Source organism: Varanus komodoensis, unplaced genomic scaffold, assembly GCF_004798865.1.
Source record: "Varanus komodoensis strain SLA01 unplaced genomic scaffold, ASM479886v1 scaffold11, whole genome shotgun sequence".
NCBI classification, from domain to species: domain Eukaryota; kingdom Metazoa; phylum Chordata; class Lepidosauria; order Squamata; family Varanidae; genus Varanus; species Varanus komodoensis.
The window spans coordinates 20,436,422-20,453,603 of record NW_025335317.1 but is presented as its reverse complement, the minus strand read 5'-3'; the positions used below and the strand labels follow the sequence as shown (position 1 = coordinate 20,453,603).

The window sequence follows — 17,182 nt, the reverse complement described above, 5'->3', positions numbered from 1 at the left end:
CGCGTGGAGTGGCGCGAGGCGATGAGGTGGCAGCGGGGCGCGCGCGCCGCCGTCGGGTTCCGCGTGACCGTCGCAGGCACTGTGCGGTGGGGGGCTCGGCATTCTGGGTGGGAGGTCGGACTGTGCAGGAGGAAACCGGAAGAAGCCCCTCCAGTTTATCCTGAGTCGGATTCTGGAATGAAGACAGCGGATCCTTAGCGGCTGCCCCAGCAAATTTGGTATGGGACAATGACACATTTTGTATTTATCCTGTCTTTTATCCAAGGAGCTCAGGGGTGGCAGACATGGAGTTCCCTCTCACAACACCCATGTAAGAGCCAGTGCGGTGTAGTGGCTAAGGGCGTGGGACTGGGACTCAGGCAATCTGAATTCTAGTTCCCGCACAGCCGTGGAACCAACTGGGTAATTTTGGGCCAGTCACAGACTCTCAGCCTACCTCATATGGCTCTTGTTGTGATGATAGAACTGAAAGGAGGAGGAGAATAATGTAAGCTGCTTTGAGTTTGGCATAAGAAAAAATCAAGATATAAATCTTATACATAAATAAGAGTTTTGGCTGAGACAAATGTTCAAAGACACCCAGTGAGCTTCATAAGTTTGGCTATATGAAATGTGCTATGCATCTTTTTAAATAGGTAAAGGGCAGAGTGGTGCACAAATCAATGGATAGAACTTTCATTGGTTAAATCGTGCAATCAATGGCATATAACCAGTCTGAGAAAAGACCTGTTTTCTAGAAATCCGCATGTGTACCTCCCTGAAATGTAGCTGAGACTGCCCAGGCACCATTCCAGAGAAAGCTAGTTGTTGTTGTTGTTGTTATAACATTTCTATGCCGCCCCTTGCCGAAGCCTCCGGGCGGCTTACAACACAGTAAAATACATTGAAATACAATAGAACATAATAAATAGTTGGCGCTTGACAGATAAGAGCACCCACTCCCTCCTCCTCCTCTTCTATGCAATAGCACCCCATCCTTCCCCCTTCTTCAAAGCATCTTCTTTGGTGTCCAAGTGGGAAGATCACACCATTGTAACCTTTTACTTCTGTAACCTATTGGAAAGTGTTAACTGTGTTACAGGCAACCTTTAATGATCTATGTATAAAAGAGCCAGCTGAGGACTGCTGAGGGGCTCCATCCAGAATGATTTGTTGGTAGCTAGTTATTCTTCAGAATAAATTTTTTAAAGAAAAACCTTCCCCTGTTGTGTAATTTGGGTATATGCACACCAGGACACAGACCTTTTGGTCAACAGAGCATCTCTCAGTTGCTATCATCCTGGAGTTTCCCTCTTGTCTCCTGACAAACTCTGCATTCAACTTCTTCATGATAAGACAGTAAATCAAGACTCTAATGGTACCTTATTGTGGAAAGCTTTTCCTGATGAGCAGAGGGTAAAATCTTGTCTGTGATTCAACTGTTAGAAGTGCAAGAGTCCTGCCAACTAAAAATGTAGCAGGTGTTGGGTTGGATTCAGGAACTGCCCTTCATTGATTAGAGGTTCTGCTCATAGTAGGTGCCTTTATTTGTATATTTATGGATTTATATCCTGCCTTTTCCCTACAAAGGGCTCAAGGCAGCTTACATCATTCTCCTCCATCTTATCCCCACAAAAACAACCCTGTGAGGTAGGTTGGGCTGAGAGTCTGTGACTGGCCCAAAGTCACCCAGTTGGCTCCATGGCTGAGTGAGGACTAGAACCCAGATCGTCTGTGTCCCAGTCCCATGCTCTTAACCACCACACCACACTGGCTCTCAGTGTTCAAGTGTTCACTGCTTTGCCAGATGTTCAAGCATTCCCCTTGTAGTACAACTCACCCCATTCCTCAAGGTCTCTTGATCTGTGTAGCATTTTCAGTGGCTGAAGAAGCTACTGTCCATCTGACCAGTTACAGGCAACTAAATATGAACTCAGCCCCTATCCTTCCTTGAAGGAAAAGGGGCTATGTAAAGCTATTTCTCAGATACTGTTTCGTGACTTCCATGTCAGGAGTGGATCCCAACCCAGTATGTGATTGAATACTAGGTGGTGAGGGATCATGGGAGATGTAAGCAGAAACATCTAGAGGGCCACAAGTTATCAATCCTTTTGTTTGGTTTTGTTCTTGTTTAGTCACAAAGTCGTGACCAGTGCCTCATGGCCCCACGCACAACATTCCTCAATCCGTATACTAGATTAATAAAATACTTATTATATTATTCATGATTGAGGGCTTAGTATATCATATTTCTTTATTGTTTTATTGTCGATAAATGTAGAAGCATTTATTGGCATAGAAAAGGGAAGCTGTATACACTTTTTAAGGTACATTGGCCCCTTGCCTTAGATGTGCTTAGTAAGTGAAAAAAGCAGAATTAAAACAACTGAGAGACCAAAACCTATGTTCAACTCCCAGCATTTCCCAGCCAGCATGCTGGGAAATGCTGGGAGGTGTTGGACTTCTTTCTGTCCGAACAAGCAAAGGACTGTACCATTAAGGAAGATCTTTAGTCAATGCAGTAACTAGAAATGGTTAATGATTTTTGTGACCAGATGGAAACATTTTTAATGACATCTACTATGTGACACCTTTGAAGACTGGAAATTAGATAGCAAAGAGTTCATTATGAAATATTTTTATACACTTGTGTCTAGCTGCATAGGAAAAATGGTCATGCATTTTTAAATAAAAACTTGATTTTGACTCTGTTGGTATTTCTAATGCAGTGTATTGGAGGAGGCAATAATGTCTTTGAATATTATTTCCAGAGAATACTCTGTTAGGTATAGAATGGAGGAGTTGAGCTTTGCAACCGTGGAAGATGCAGTACAGTACCAGCTATTCTTAACACATGAGCCAGAAGACCCCAAACATCATCAAGAAATTCTTCAGCAATACATTGAAAAGATACTGTCACGCTTTGCACCCATATTGGTTTCCTACCTCTGGCAAAATCAGCCATTTAATCTAAAGTACAAAGCTGCCAAAGGTAAAATAATCTTTGCTGTCATTCTTTTTTTATAATTTTGAATGTGGGATAGAGTTAACCCCAATTGTATGAGAGTTTTCTGGGTAAGCAGGTAGGCCCTGTTGAAGCTGTTATCCAAAATGGTCGTGATTTCTTCAGAAACGGCAGAACACCGAATATTAATTCTCTTCATCTTTCTGAAGATGGGGTGTGGTTTTCTGCTGAACTTCAATTTTCTAATGCATGTTGGATGGCTGGAAAGTTTTCAAGGTTTGGTTTCCAGACAGGATATCTTAAAATGTTTGCCATTCTTATTGAAGTATACACTCTGAGCTGAGTCTCATTTGGTTGAATAGCTGTTATTCTGAAAAAGCAAATGATCAAAAGGCAACTGACATTTCCAATCATAAAAAGATTGAGTTTCTCCAATCTTTCCTTTTCATCTCCACTATTAACTTTGCTTTCATTACCTTCCTGTTGAACTCTAAAACAATATAAAATGATAATAAAATACCTAGATTTTGTTTTAGGAACTGTTTATTATTTTTGTAGGGTCATCTATATGTCATGCCACTTGCAGATTTTTTTATTAGGCAGTATACTGTATATGTATAATTAATAACTATATGCATGCTTCTTTACAAAGAACAGGTGTAACAGGAGTATATTCCATGAGGCTTTCAGATACAGGAAGGCAGCGGAGTGGAGGGCAGAATGATCCGGGGAGAACATGCAATTATTTCACTTATACTTTGGACACAGAGTTTAGATGCCATAGGAAAGGTCAGAGTCCCAGCTCCAACACCAGAAATGTGCTCTGAGGTTAGAACTAGAACTTCAATCCCAGAGCACCCTCCACTACCTCTTTCAGCCAAAAGAGAAAGAACTATGCTAGCTGCAGCTTGAAAGTTGGGCAACTGGGGGACCAGGAGAGACTGTTACATCCTCAGGGATATGATGTATCCTAGTGATGTCTCAGCCCATCCCCCCTGCAAGCTGCAGCAAATTACTTAGACAACTAAACGTTGCCTTCTAAGTCTTTGGCAGTGCGGGAGAAGTGCAAAGGTGACCTTCATTTCTTGGTTTGAGTTCCAGAGCTTATCAGGATTACCACTGGATCATGTTAATTACAGTGTGGAGATGAGATGATGGGTGTGGTCCAAAGATTTTCTAGGAGATGGCCTAATAGTAAAATGGACTACCTTTTCTTTTCTTCCTTTTAGGAGATATTCCTGCTCATATTGCTGGTCTCACAAAATTTGGGGATAATATTGAAGATGAATGGTTTATTGTATACCTCATAAAGGAGATAACAAAGGAATTCCCAGAATTAGCAGCTAGGTACTTAGTAACAATATTTGTTCACATTTATTATCCTGTCTCTTGAGGAATTAGTTTAAGCTGAATTTATATGTAAGTTTATAGTATGTGAAACAGTTTCATTTCCTTTGCAAACATTTTTCTGTTGGGCTAATATAAAATGTGGGGGAGAAGAAAAAAATGCATGCTCTAGCAGTGGGTTAAAAGGGACTTCAATTTGATTACCTCCAAGTAATTTATAATTGTAAATTTTACTTTGGCTAAATATATCCATAGAACTAAATTAGGGTGGAGTAATTTCAGAATTATGAGAGTAATTTTTCATTGGCACAGAGTGGATGACAACGATGGTGAATTCCTTTTAATAGAAGCAGCTGATTTTCTTCCCAAGTGGTTGAATCCTGAAAACAGCATCAATCGGGTAAGAAAGCTGTTCTAATGTTCTACAAAAGTACTGCTAAATCTAAGGATTAGATACCATATGCCTATAGTATATTCTTTATGCCTGTTTTAATCTTTTAAATGGTTACTTTTTCTGTGCTACCTCGGAAGTGTTTGACCAAAATGTGCCCTAAAACACCATTAAAAAAATACTGCTCTAGCAGAGATACTGTATCAGTATCACTTTGAAAGTACAGTCCATTCATAGCCTCAATGCCCTTGATATATGTAAGCATCCAAACTTGAAGGTTTATGTGCATCCAGTGTATTGAGCAAGGTGTGGTGGTGCGATGCCTTGCACGGCCGTAGTCCCAGCCTTCACCCCAGTATGCCCTTTTTGCTCTGTTCCATAAGCGAATTTGTCAGTTCAAGAGAGACAGCTGGAGCAGTTCTTTCTCACCAGCTGCAAGGGTAACAGGACTGGGTCTTGACATTCGGACTTCCAGCACCATAGGACTTTGGATCTCGAGAAGCCACAGGATTTATTTGTTTGTTTGTTTAGAACTTTTATATGCCATCCCTCATGCATGGCATTTTGGGACAGTTCACAATGCTGGGTGTGTTTTAAAGTATCATTTATTACTCTAAACCTTTTATGAAGAACATTCAAAACTAGCAAAAAACTTATACTTTTTTCAGGTGTTTTTTCATTGTGGACATTTATGCATAATTCCATTGCCAAAGACCCCCGAAGAGAAGGCATTTTTGCCTGCTACTAATCCTACAATTCCTCAGGCACTGAAGTTGCTATCTTTTCATTCTGGGGACTGTTTGGCTGCAAAATCTATTAGAGAAGCGATATCTAAGCGTATCAGTGGGTAAGTCGTTGTGTGATTGCTGAGTGTTTTATAGTTCCAGTATTTAGGAAGGTTCTGGCTTGCAGATAACTATTTATAGCTGATTAATACCCTTCAAACAAAGCATGCACTAAAAATACTGTAGATAGAGTAAGTTTTGGTGTTGAAGTAATAAGAATTAGTAATGGGAAAATACTGTTATCAATTTCTGTTTTTATGAAAAATAAACTTGTAACAACATATTAAATTATAACTTGCATAAAATCAAAACATTTCTTGTTAACCAGGGCATTGCTAAGTGTTTGGCAATCTTAATAGCTTAATAGGGAATAGAATTTCCTAAATTTGTCATATACTGAGACTTCTAGTCTTAACAGCTTATAAAGGAAGGATCTCATTCAAAAAAACTAAATTCACTATACAATACTAAATAGACTATTCAGCTGATACATTTGCAGGCCTAGTAAGCTTCTAATAAGAGTTTCAAAATTGGCACACATTTATACCCTATTAAGGGACTGCAGGTGGCGCAGTGGTTTAATCTGCTGTGCTGCTGGGCTGGTTGATCGAAAGGTCACCGGTTCGAATGTGCACAATGGAGTGAGTTCCCGTTGCTCTGTCCCAGCTCCTGCCAACCTTGCAGTTCGAAAGCATGCAAATGCAAGTAGATGAAAAGGTACCACTTCGGTGGGCAGGTAACAGCGTTCCGTGCACTTCGGTGTTTAGTCATGCTGGCCACATGACCACGGAGACTGTCTGCAGACAAACGCTGGCTCCCTCAGCTAGGAAATGGGGATGAGCACCACCCCCTAGAGTCAGGCATGACTGGACTTAATGTCAAGGGGAAACCTTTACCTTTATCCCTATTAAGGAAAAATGATCTTATTAATATTATTTACTATCTCATAAATTAGGGCTCCTGGTCTTAATTATCTCAAAAAGGAAAATAACTTCATTCAAATAAATGTTTACTTTATTAGAACTGTGTCTCTTAACAATGAATCAGGTTATGAACTTCTTCCATAGGTATCCTGAGAAATTTCAGACTTTCCTTCACCGAGCTCACTGCTTTCTGCCAGCAGGCATTGCAGTAGTACTGAAGCAACGTCCTGCATTAGTGTCTGCAGCAGTCCAGGCTTTTTATCTGCGAGATCCAATTGATCTAAAAGCATGTTGTGTTTTCCAAATGTTCCCTCCAGAGACACGCATAATGACTTCAGTAAGTAATGGTTCTACTTAGAGTTAATTTTGCCAGTAAATAAATCCCATCATCATGCATGGTTTACATGTAACTTCACGTGGGCTTTCACACCACTCTCTTCTTGTGTGTAAGAGTAGCAGAGATGCAAAAATTACTGAAAACTTAATTCCAAAGGTGGTTCCTGCTGCTTTTAAGTAGGCAGTTGTACAACCACTGCTGGAAAAACCCGATCTGGACCCAATAGTATTTGACAACTATTGCCCAGTAGCAAATACTCCTTTTTTAAGGAAGCTTGAGGGGGTTTGAGGGGGGGAGCAACTGCAGGCACTTTGGAGGATACTGATTACACCCTTTCCAGTCTGGTTTTTTACTTGGTTTCAGGACTGAATCAGTCCTGGGAACCCAATGGGAGAACTTTATCAAGGGATGGACAGGACGAGCATGACTCTGTTAATTCTTCTCATCGAATTCTCCCGGATGGATGATGTGGGCTGGACATTGGAGGCACTGTTCTTACAGTGGTTCCTGGTTTACCTGTGAAATCCATTTCAGAGTGACTTTGGATGGCTATTCCTTGGGCCCTTAGCTACTGACACATGGGAGTCTTACAGGACACTATCTTGACCTCAGTGTTGTTTAACATCTATGTGAAGCTGCCATGAGCAATCAACGTAATTTGAAGCCGAGTGCCTTCAGCATACTGACAACACGCAGCTCTGTCTCCCTGTCGCATCTGAATCAAACGAGGCCGTGAAAGTCTTGGAGCAATGTCTAGACTTAATGATGGCTGGATGAGGCCCAGGAAACTGAAGTTGAATCCTAGCAGAATGAAAGACCTGTGGACAAGCAGTTCCCAAGTCTGGGAGAAAAACTCATGGCCTGTTCTTAATGGGGTTGCACTGAAAGCTCAGGTTCATAGTCTGAGGGGTACTCCTAGATCCATCGCTGCCAATAGAGCTGCAACTGACTGTGACAGCCTTTTGTGAGCTTCAATTAGTTCACCAGCTTCTGCCTCTCCTGGACAGTGATAGCTTGGCCGCAGTGCTGCAGGCACTTACTCTATCTGTACCTATCTAGGATTGTGCCTTTTATGTATCTAATGAATCAAACTGTTGGTTACAAAAGTTTATGACTGGTTGGATCAGGTAGTCCCCATGTGTTCTGATAACGCAGTAGGCTTTTTTCCTTGTTTCCGCAATTTTTAAAATGCTAATAAGAAGTCAGAGTAAATTCAAACATAACCAGTTTCAGGAAAGTGTATATTTAATCAAATACTGTAATCTTTCCAGGTTACTTTTACTAGATGTCTATATGCACAGTTGGTTCAGCAGACCTTTGTACCAGACAGACGGAGTGGCTACACGTTGCCTCCTCGTTCACATCCTCAGTACAAAGCATTTGAGCTAGGCATGAAATTGGTAAGCGTGTACTTTAACACAATATTTCCAATGCAAAACATGGATTCAGCTAGTAAGGTACCAATTTGCCACATTTATGATTTTATTAATTCAATAATAAAACTTTTGCGTGCATCAAAATAATCTTTTTTGATAGGATACTTTTGTCTAGTTTAGCATGTTCTCTTGTATTTTTAAAACTAAAAGAAAATTACATAGGGATATATGAGAATTTTGTTGGGAAATCATTGGAACTTGTCCTGTTGTTAACATGAAATGTGAGGGGGAAAGCATGTTCTCTGAAAATGTTCACAAAACTCCTGCTTCTGTTTGCGGTCAAAAAATATACACTTTGGATATATTATGGTGTAGTTCCTAAATGTTCATTTCATCCATTTGAAATGTGCACTTTTCCCATTCAAACAAAATGGGAAAAGAGCACAATAAAACAGGATACCAGGTGGGGCCCATTCCTATTAAAAACAGTAAAAGAATGAAGTGAGCACTAACTATATGTTGTCCATCAACCAGAAGATATACACTCCTATGCTTAATCTGAAATATAATCCTAAATTCTTCTTGTGTATTTACTCAGGGCGGTTTTTAAGTTATTTCAGTTAAATCCTGTACTTCAAACATGTATCCCAAGAAGTTTTGTATTAAAATAATTGGAAGCTTTTCTCTTCTTTTCTCTTGCAGGCTCATGGTTTTGAAATTCTGTGCTCGAAGTGTAGTGCATCTTCTCATGATTCCAAGAACCCTATCTTGAATCACCCACTTTGGGATAACTTTCTCAACAGCCTCAAGAAAAACAATTTTTTTAAGGTGAGCTGTTTTGCATGAATTGGAAGAAAGCAACATTAACCAAAACCACTTAACCCTACTGAAGCAGAAACAAGGGGGAGGGTTTGCCATGCTAGGGAAAACCCCAAGTTTTGCATGAGGAGAAAAAAATTTAGAAAATTATTGTGTGAATGAAATAGGTGGAAAAGAGCCACGTGCATCATTCTGATTTCCCTGGAGGTCAGATAAAAACAAGTAACAGTGGTCAGAGAATGCTTAGTGTCTGTTGGAGTGTGGAGACTGTGGTGGTGAGAGCAATAGCTATTAGCACCACTGTTCCTTTATTTGGAATCAATTTATTTTCGTCATCATTTTTGCTACTATGCAAAAGTGGCTTTACCTTATGAGCCCATCTGTTAATCATATGTTTCAGTTCTAGGAGCTTCAGCTACACTTCCAGATTTTTATTCAGTGCAATAAATTCCATGATGAGCTAAAAAATGTTATAGGAGAGTATTCCTTCCCCCTGCCCTGTCAACAGCAAATTATTTTTCCTGCTTTATTTGAAAGCATTTAATTGTTTTGCTTCAGCGGTGGCATTGCTGTCATCGGATCTAAACATGAAAGTCCTACTATACACATTTATAGAAGAGAATGTATTGATCTACTATTATATTTTAAAGGGTGAGCTGGAAGGTTCTGCTCGGTATCTGGACCAGTTGCATCTCGCAGAAAATTATTTCCAACAGACTGTAATCAGTCACCAAAGGTGAGGGTACCTAAATACTTACATAAATAGGGCTTAATTTCTTTTTGTTTGCCATGCTGTGGCATGTTGTGAACTGCCCAAAGAGCCTATAGCTATTGGGGTGGCATACAAGTTAAATAAATAATGCTTAATCTGTGTGTTTGGCTTGCAGGTGCACATAATGTGCACTCCAAACATGTATTATAGCCATCTGTGCAATGTTTCTAATTATAAGTCCAGACTGCTCTTCTGCTTGGTTAGGGAGACAGATGCTTGATGATCATCCACCAAAAGTGGAAATTCTCTCATCCAGAACCGTTTGCAACACCAGTCCTGCTAAGAAAGCACTACAAATGTTTTGCATTGGATATAGCCTGCAATCCTGCACTCACTTACCTGGGAGTACACCGTATTAGCTTGCGGATGCTCCTTGATCCACCTTTGTCACTTAAGGCTCAGGTGGTCTCAGTGGCTCAGAGTGCCTTCTACCAGTTTCGGTTGGTGGCCTAGCTGCACCCCTACCCAGACAGAAATAGCCTGGCTTCCATAATCTAAGCTCTGGTAATCTCTAAATTAGATCCCTGCAATGCACTCTACCTATGTGGGGTGGCCCTTGACGGTTCAGAAGCTGCAGTTGGTGTAAACTGTGGCAGCCAGATGAATAACTGGAACCCGGGGGTCCAAAGATATAAGGCCAATTCTGGCCCTCCTGCATTGGTTGCCTGCAAGCTTTCAGTCCTAATTCAAGGTGCTGGTCTTAACCTATAAAACCCTACATGGCTTGGGACTGCAGTGCTTGTCAGCACCACTCCCAGCTCCATTCTAGCTGGACACTGTGTTCAGCCTCTGGGGCCTTCCTCCAGGTGCCAACCCCCCAAGAGGCTCAGAAGGTGGCAACTGGGGGGGGGGCTTTTCTGTGGTGGCCCCCCATTTTTGGAATAACCTCCCTGATGCAGCCTCCCTGGCACCAAATTCTCTAGTTTTTGGGTGCCAGGTTAAGGCAACTCTCTTTGTGGAGGCCTCTAAGACTTCCTCAGTCTTTCAGGGGCCTGACAAATTATCCAGGTGCCTTTCTTTAATTTTTGCTGGGTCTTCTTATTCTCTTTTTAATGTTTTATGCTATTTTAAATTACTAAATTATTAATTTAACAAATTCTTGTTAATATTATTTATGTCTTTATTTTATTTGTTTTATTCTCTGTTGTAAACAGCCCAGAGAGCTTTGACTATGGACAGTACAGTCATGTAGTAGTAGTAGTACAGAAATGTAGTAGTAGTAGTAATAATAATTCAGTAGTAGTTACTTCTAAGTTTTCATGCATAGGATCGCACTACAAAAACTGCTTGGATCATGTTGAAACCCATTTTACAAATACTGAAACCATTAGGAATGAAATGTGGAAAAACTATTGCACTTAAGAGTCCAACTCTTTCTTGATACTACTTCTGAATTCTCCATGTGATTGTGGTTTCTAGACATGTGTACACATAGTAAATATTTAACAAGATTTTCATAGGTGTACAGTTATCCCTGTAGGTATGCGGTGCATTATGAACTGGTTTGAAATGGTAGCCCACCATCAGTATTCATCCATGGCAGGTGGTCATGTGTGTGAACCCATTATCCTTTCTTCAAGGTGGCTAATTTTTCACTAACAAGCCACCCTAATAACTCATGCTTTGTTTTGCTCATGCTCATGTTGGCTGGTCGTGTGGTTTTAACTTGGCAGAGCAATTTTATCATGAGTTGCCAGGGACAGCTGGAATTGCCCAGTCAGAGTGGCAAAACACCTCCTGCCTTTCCTTGTGAACTCCCTCATCCTGACTCAACTGACAGCTGCCTTTACATTTCCATGCTTTTCTCCTTTGCAATATCACTTTGCCATGACATTTGTGTGTGTGTCTCCTGATTCCACGCACCGCTCTGTAACCAATATGAAAATGTGACCTAGGAAGGGAAGTGACAAGCAGGAAGTGGTAGGGGGAGCCAAAAGCAGCTGAAGACAAGACATGCTGCCAGCAGGCGTTCTTATTTTGGTAGTAGATTTTCTTACTTTAAAAGCATTCTTGCTAGCACCAAAGTATGACGTAGCACCAGTGTAAGCAGCAAAGTGGAAAATGAGACTATGGGAATGCTTGACTAAATATTGGAAAGGCAGAATAGCACAACAATGAAAGCCCAGAAGAAAAAGAATTTAAAAGCTGGTGAATATGTTACTGCATTCATAAGGGCTCATAGAATTAATTCTATTTGATGAGCAAATGGGGCAGTGGAGGGAAGTTTCCATCAGTAGCCGGCAATCCCAGCAGTTGCAGACAGCTCAGCAAGCAGTTCTACCACAAATGTGCTTACATGCTGGACCAACTGAAGGACTGAGCAGGAAAGCAAGCCAGTCATCTGTGGGAAGCACCATGGACTGTTCAGCAAACAGCAGATCTCTGGTGGTTTATGTGTAGGATGGCTTGGCATGGCAGGAGAACCCACCCAATACGTATGTGAAAAGCACTTCCTCACTAATGAGGTTTTAAAAGCATGTAAACTGCTGGATCACGAGTGTGGACTATGAAAAAGTGTTTCTTAATGTTGTATGGACATTAAACTTAATTTACATTCTGAGGTTGTGTTTTCTTTTTGATAGTTCAGTTGCTGAAAGTCCAGGAGAGGAAATTAGGAACATATTAAAAGCAGCATCTTTTGATTTGGAAGATTTGAGAAAAGAAGCAAACAGTCTTCCTCCAGAGGATGGTAAGATGAGAGAGTTAAAGAGCCAAAGTCACAACCAGAGTCTTCCGCAGACTCTGTGCCTTTCCTTAAAAAACCATGGAGACCTGAAGAGTTTATTAAATGTAGACACAGGCATCAAATAGGTGTGTTTTCCCTTCATCACACCATGGGAGAGCATTTAGTTATGTTGCTAGAGGCAGCAGAAAGTATGGAATAGTGACTTTAAAGTATTCAACACTGCAGTCCTATAGGTATCTATTCAGAAGCAAGATTCCCTGAGTTCAATAGAACCTAACCCAAATAAATGTGCAAGGATTGCTGTCTAAATTGTGCAACCACTACTCTGTTCAATGCGTTGTGGATTAATTTTAAAGGGCTGTGAAGGTGTATTGACATTTTTAGAAGGAACTGAAATCCTGGAAGGAAAAGGGGAAACTCCTTGCTTCCCCTGAGTAGCAGGATTGCTTTTTCTATACTGCAGTTGGAGAGAAAGGTTCAAGCAGACTTTTAGCAAGGTGTTGATTTTGCTTTATTTTTTAAAAACGCTCATGCTTAATCTTTTCCTGGTCTGTTTACTCCCTTCCCATTGTGTCTTCTCTTATGGTCCCCATAGAGCTTTGGTAACTTGCAGTAACCATTTGAGAGCTGACTTTTGAGCCAGTGCGTCTATGTCTTAGACAGCTGCATTCCTCTTGTGCTGTCTTCTGTTCTTTCAGATGACAGCTGGTTGGAGGTCTCTCCAGACATGCTAGATCAGATCCTTAAGGAGACATCAGGTACAAGCAAGTCCACATCTACGGTAAAAGAGGAACAGAACTATGACTTGGCAGAAGTGGCTGAAAGCATGAAGGCTTTTATGTCTAAAGCCTCATCATATGAAGGAGCAGAAATGCCATGGTATATCTTTGAATCCATGATTGATGCATGATTCCTTGTACTATAATCTTTTTGTATTGTTTAATCAGTAATTTAAATTCCAAGTAGCCATAACAACTTTGGAGAGGCTTAGAAAGTATCTCATGTGTATATTTGGCCTTAAATAATACTTCACTGGAAAGAAAAAACTAGTATCTGCTGAATTTGCCAGTGGAATCACTAGTTATTTTGTGAAATTTACTGAGGCTGGCCTCAATATGAACTTGTTAACTGCTGTCAAAATAGGGAATGGAAACCCTCCAGAAGTATCTTGTTAAGATGACAAATGCATAAAATAGTCAAAATTGTTCTTATGCAGAGAAGCTTTATTTCAGTTAAGGAGGAAAAGAGAATTTATAGATTATACTTGTTTGCCATTGTAAACTTCTTCAATGTATTTTTTCACTGTGACGTCGTCTTACAATATTATAGTGATTAATGGAGTTCAGTCGTTTTTTCCCTAACTTTGGCTAATAGTTTTCTTTTCTTTTTTTTCATTACAACTTACAGTGATCCTGTGGACCCTAGACAGTGTGTGAAGGGGCAGAAGATAATTTGGGTTCCCAGCAGTGAGGACAGAGCTAGAATTCTGTCTTCACATTTTGCTCCTATATTCACACACACACACACAGACACACACACAGCTCCCCACAGCCATTACAGGATGAGCCATGCCAGCTGTGCCCCTCATGTCATATGAATGACCTCAGAGAAGGGGTTTAGAGGTCAGAAAAGGGAGAGGGCTAATGCCACAAAGGTGCAAGGTTTCCTGGTGGCACCTCGGCTCCCTCTTTCCCCCTCCAAAACACTGCAGTAAGATGGCTGCAGTTGGCTGGCTTGCTGCTTTGCAGTATGGGCAGCACAGAGGTGAGCACTGCCTCTACCCTCCCACTGTCCTGCACAGGATGCCTGTAATCTGCCATATTCTGCTGGCACCCGCATGGATTACATGGATTAGCATAGTGATGTTAGTCTGTTGCAGCAGAAATAAGGGCATAAACTTTAAAGCCATAGCTAATGAAGTGGGGTTTTGCCTATGAAAGCTCATTCTACAACTGTCTTTGCACTAATTTTTGTATTTCCTTGTTAATGTACAATGCGGTTGGATCTGGTAATCCATGATAAACTTTGGTAAACAGAAATGTGGGAGGCAATTTTTACCAGTCCTTCTTGCATTCCCTATCCCCCAATTGCCTTGGAATGGGAACATTGGAATAGCCAATGAAGCATGTAGGGGAATGCAGGGAGAAAGGAGAATATGGCAAAAATATTTTCTCCAGAACAGACATATACTTGCATTTGGAGAAGGGGTCTGCTGGATCCAACCCATTTTTTTTCTTAAATAGGAACACCAGGTATACAAAATCTAATAATGCATTTTTAACTTTCAGGTCTTCTTCTGACTCCCATGTCACTTTTGATGTTGACTTATTCTCAGATGCCATAGACAAAATACTGGGTGAGTACTCAGGGGCAGGGAACAGGGTGGCAGAGAGAAGTGTCTTGAGATAAATAAAATCCCTCCTGTGAAGTAACATTTTCTAAATTATTAGCAATGGTGTTGCATTGGTTATTCAGATAAGCTGTTCGCTCTCTCTCTCCCCCTCTACTCTAGTTTTGTTTGTATGTGTGTGGGCATTGATTCTGTTCTGTTTTTAGGAACAAATTCAGAAGAGCTGGACTCAGATGATTTGGAAGAGGAAGAGGAGTTTGAATTCCTAGATAGCGATGAAGAGTCTGATCTAAAATCTGAGTGTCAGGGAGAAACATACTGCAATACAACTGCTGGAAGTCTCAAATCATACATGGATGAAATGGATCATGAACTGTCATCCACCAATATTGGAAAAAGCTTTACCAAAGTGGTATGTTTAACATATTCCTCTCCTCCTGGTGTCCAATAGGAAGAAAAGCACAAAGCATTGGAATGAATTGTGCCAAAAAACAGCTACAGTGTTAATTTACATAGTACTTCTAAACTTGGTTTTGTCTGTGTTAGCTAGCACTGCCAACAGCTGCATGTGTGTCATTAGTTCTTTAAATTTAAGAACTCTGAATGCAAATTAACAAAACATTCTTAAGTTTCTATTACCTTCATTTATTACAGATTGGTTCTGCTCATGAATCTTCATCTCAAGACCCTAAGACTGGTATTGAAGATGGTGCAGAAGATGCTGACTTGACATCAGTAGATATAGATTTGAACTTAGTGACTAATTTGCTAGAATCATATAATGCTCAGGCTGGACTTGCAGGACCTGCCTCAAACATTTTGCAGAGCATGGGAGTACATTTGCCTGAAAACACAGACAACAAACCTCACTAACAATTCACTGAAGGAATAATCAGATTTCCTAGTTCAAAGATATGTTGGTGGGTATGAGAAGTCTCCCAAGAAGCAATTCTTTCTTGGAATAAAGAATGAAAGATTTTTAATTCTCAAGAAATCACTTTAAATCCATGCAAGTAGTTTTTTTTAGTCTCTCTTTTGAGATGTTTTCTAGGTTGTATGCATACAGAGGTGTTAGTGTCAGAAATTAAGATGCCTTGAGAAAATAGACTGTTGCAAATACATTTCTGTAAGTCCTAATATTCGCTAGACCACAAAACTATGTTTCCTTACAGCATTTTGTTTTGGTTTTTGTAATTTAACATGAATTGGTGTTGGAAGGTCTCAGAGGACCATTTGTGATGAGTATGTTTGGGAAGTTTGCCTATATTTCTCCTACTTCATCCTGAAAGTGCAAAAACCTTGAAATGTGGCTCTTTAATATGCAGTGAAGCCTCTTTGTGTTTCCATACAATTAGTCATACCAGATGGAATAGAAAAAAGCTTTCTGCTTTTACTTCAGATACAGATGCAGTCAAACAATTAAGGGAAAGTAATGTTAGTCCATTTAGCTGATCATTACTGATAAATCTTCTTTTATGTTCTTTGTACTGGCATATTTTCTTTCTCTTTGAATTTCAAAAGCTCAAAGCAATTGCAGAGCAATTGTTCTGGGACTAAACTGGCACACCAGCGTCTAGGCTGCCGTCAGTAGATGGCTCAAGGAGCCACTGTATGGTTTTCAGACCAGATGTTGCTGAGTTAGATCCAAGTTTGTCTTAAGCCTTAGTGCTGTCTTAATACATCTTGCATCTTTCAAACATCTTTTGTTTTCTCCATCTCTAATATTAACAAGCTAATTCTCTATTTTGCCAGAGGATGTTGTAATCTTCCCAGATTATGAAATAGAACGAGTATTTTTTTAAAAAACTGACCTTGTGTGAAAATATAAAAACACCAAAGAACTTTACTAAGCCTTCCTTGAAGTTTACTTACTAGGACTTACTTGAAGTGTTTATTCACTCAGTATATTGGATTGGATCCAACACTGCCATTCCATTTGATCAGTGGGATGGGAAGGAGGCAATCTGCCCTCTCCCTCTGAAAAAGAAAAAAAGTATCTTCTCTGGAAGGCTAAGAAATCCTGCAGTTGGATGGAATGTCCAGTAGCACATTGTTGTATTGAATCCATTGCCCCAAATAACTGAAGTATTGGTTTTCCTTTTCTCCTTCATTACGTGTTGCATTGTTACTAAAATTATTTTTAATTTAATTTACTTTTGTTTGTCTGACACTCTTTCACGCACCGCTCAGTAGTAACATGCAACTGTCTTATGCAAAAACAGCTAAAATTCAAAATGAGAGATTTCTATTTTTTCTAACCTTTTGGTTCTTTGGCAGTTGTTGGAAGTATTTTTTAATCTTGATACTGCTTTTCCATACTCTCACAAATGCTGCTATTAACATGTGCATCAAAAATGTAATCCTAAACTCATTAAGTTATTGGTTTATAACAGCAAACAACTCTTACTTGCACAATAAACATACATGCTCGACTCCTAATTTTAAAAAAATT

The 17,182-nt window shown here is 40.1% G+C and overlaps 1 protein-coding gene across 2 annotated transcripts; it reads left to right on the top strand.

Moving 5' to 3' along the window:
• The first annotated feature begins 51 nt into the window (after nt 1-51).
• Nucleotides 52-17,162, top strand: ECD (ecdysoneless cell cycle regulator). Of its 2 annotated transcripts, none has more exons than XM_044420543.1 (14): nt 52-218; nt 2,751-2,971; nt 4,174-4,291; nt 4,604-4,691; nt 5,351-5,529; nt 6,535-6,727; nt 7,999-8,127; nt 8,806-8,931; nt 9,573-9,658; nt 12,277-12,383; nt 13,079-13,259; nt 14,669-14,736; nt 14,937-15,142; nt 15,385-17,162. In XM_044420543.1, the coding sequence occupies exons 2-14, from the start codon at nt 2,773-2,775 to the stop codon at nt 15,601-15,603; spliced, it is 1,899 nt and encodes a 632-aa protein (XP_044276478.1). In that variant the 5' UTR covers nt 52-218; nt 2,751-2,772; the 3' UTR covers nt 15,604-17,162. The 2 variants fall into 2 exon arrangements, with proteins under 2 accessions (XP_044276478.1, XP_044276479.1); XM_044420544.1 differs by having other exon boundaries at nt 13,079-13,260; nt 14,673-14,736.
• The last annotated feature ends 20 nt before the right edge of the window (nt 17,163-17,182 follow it).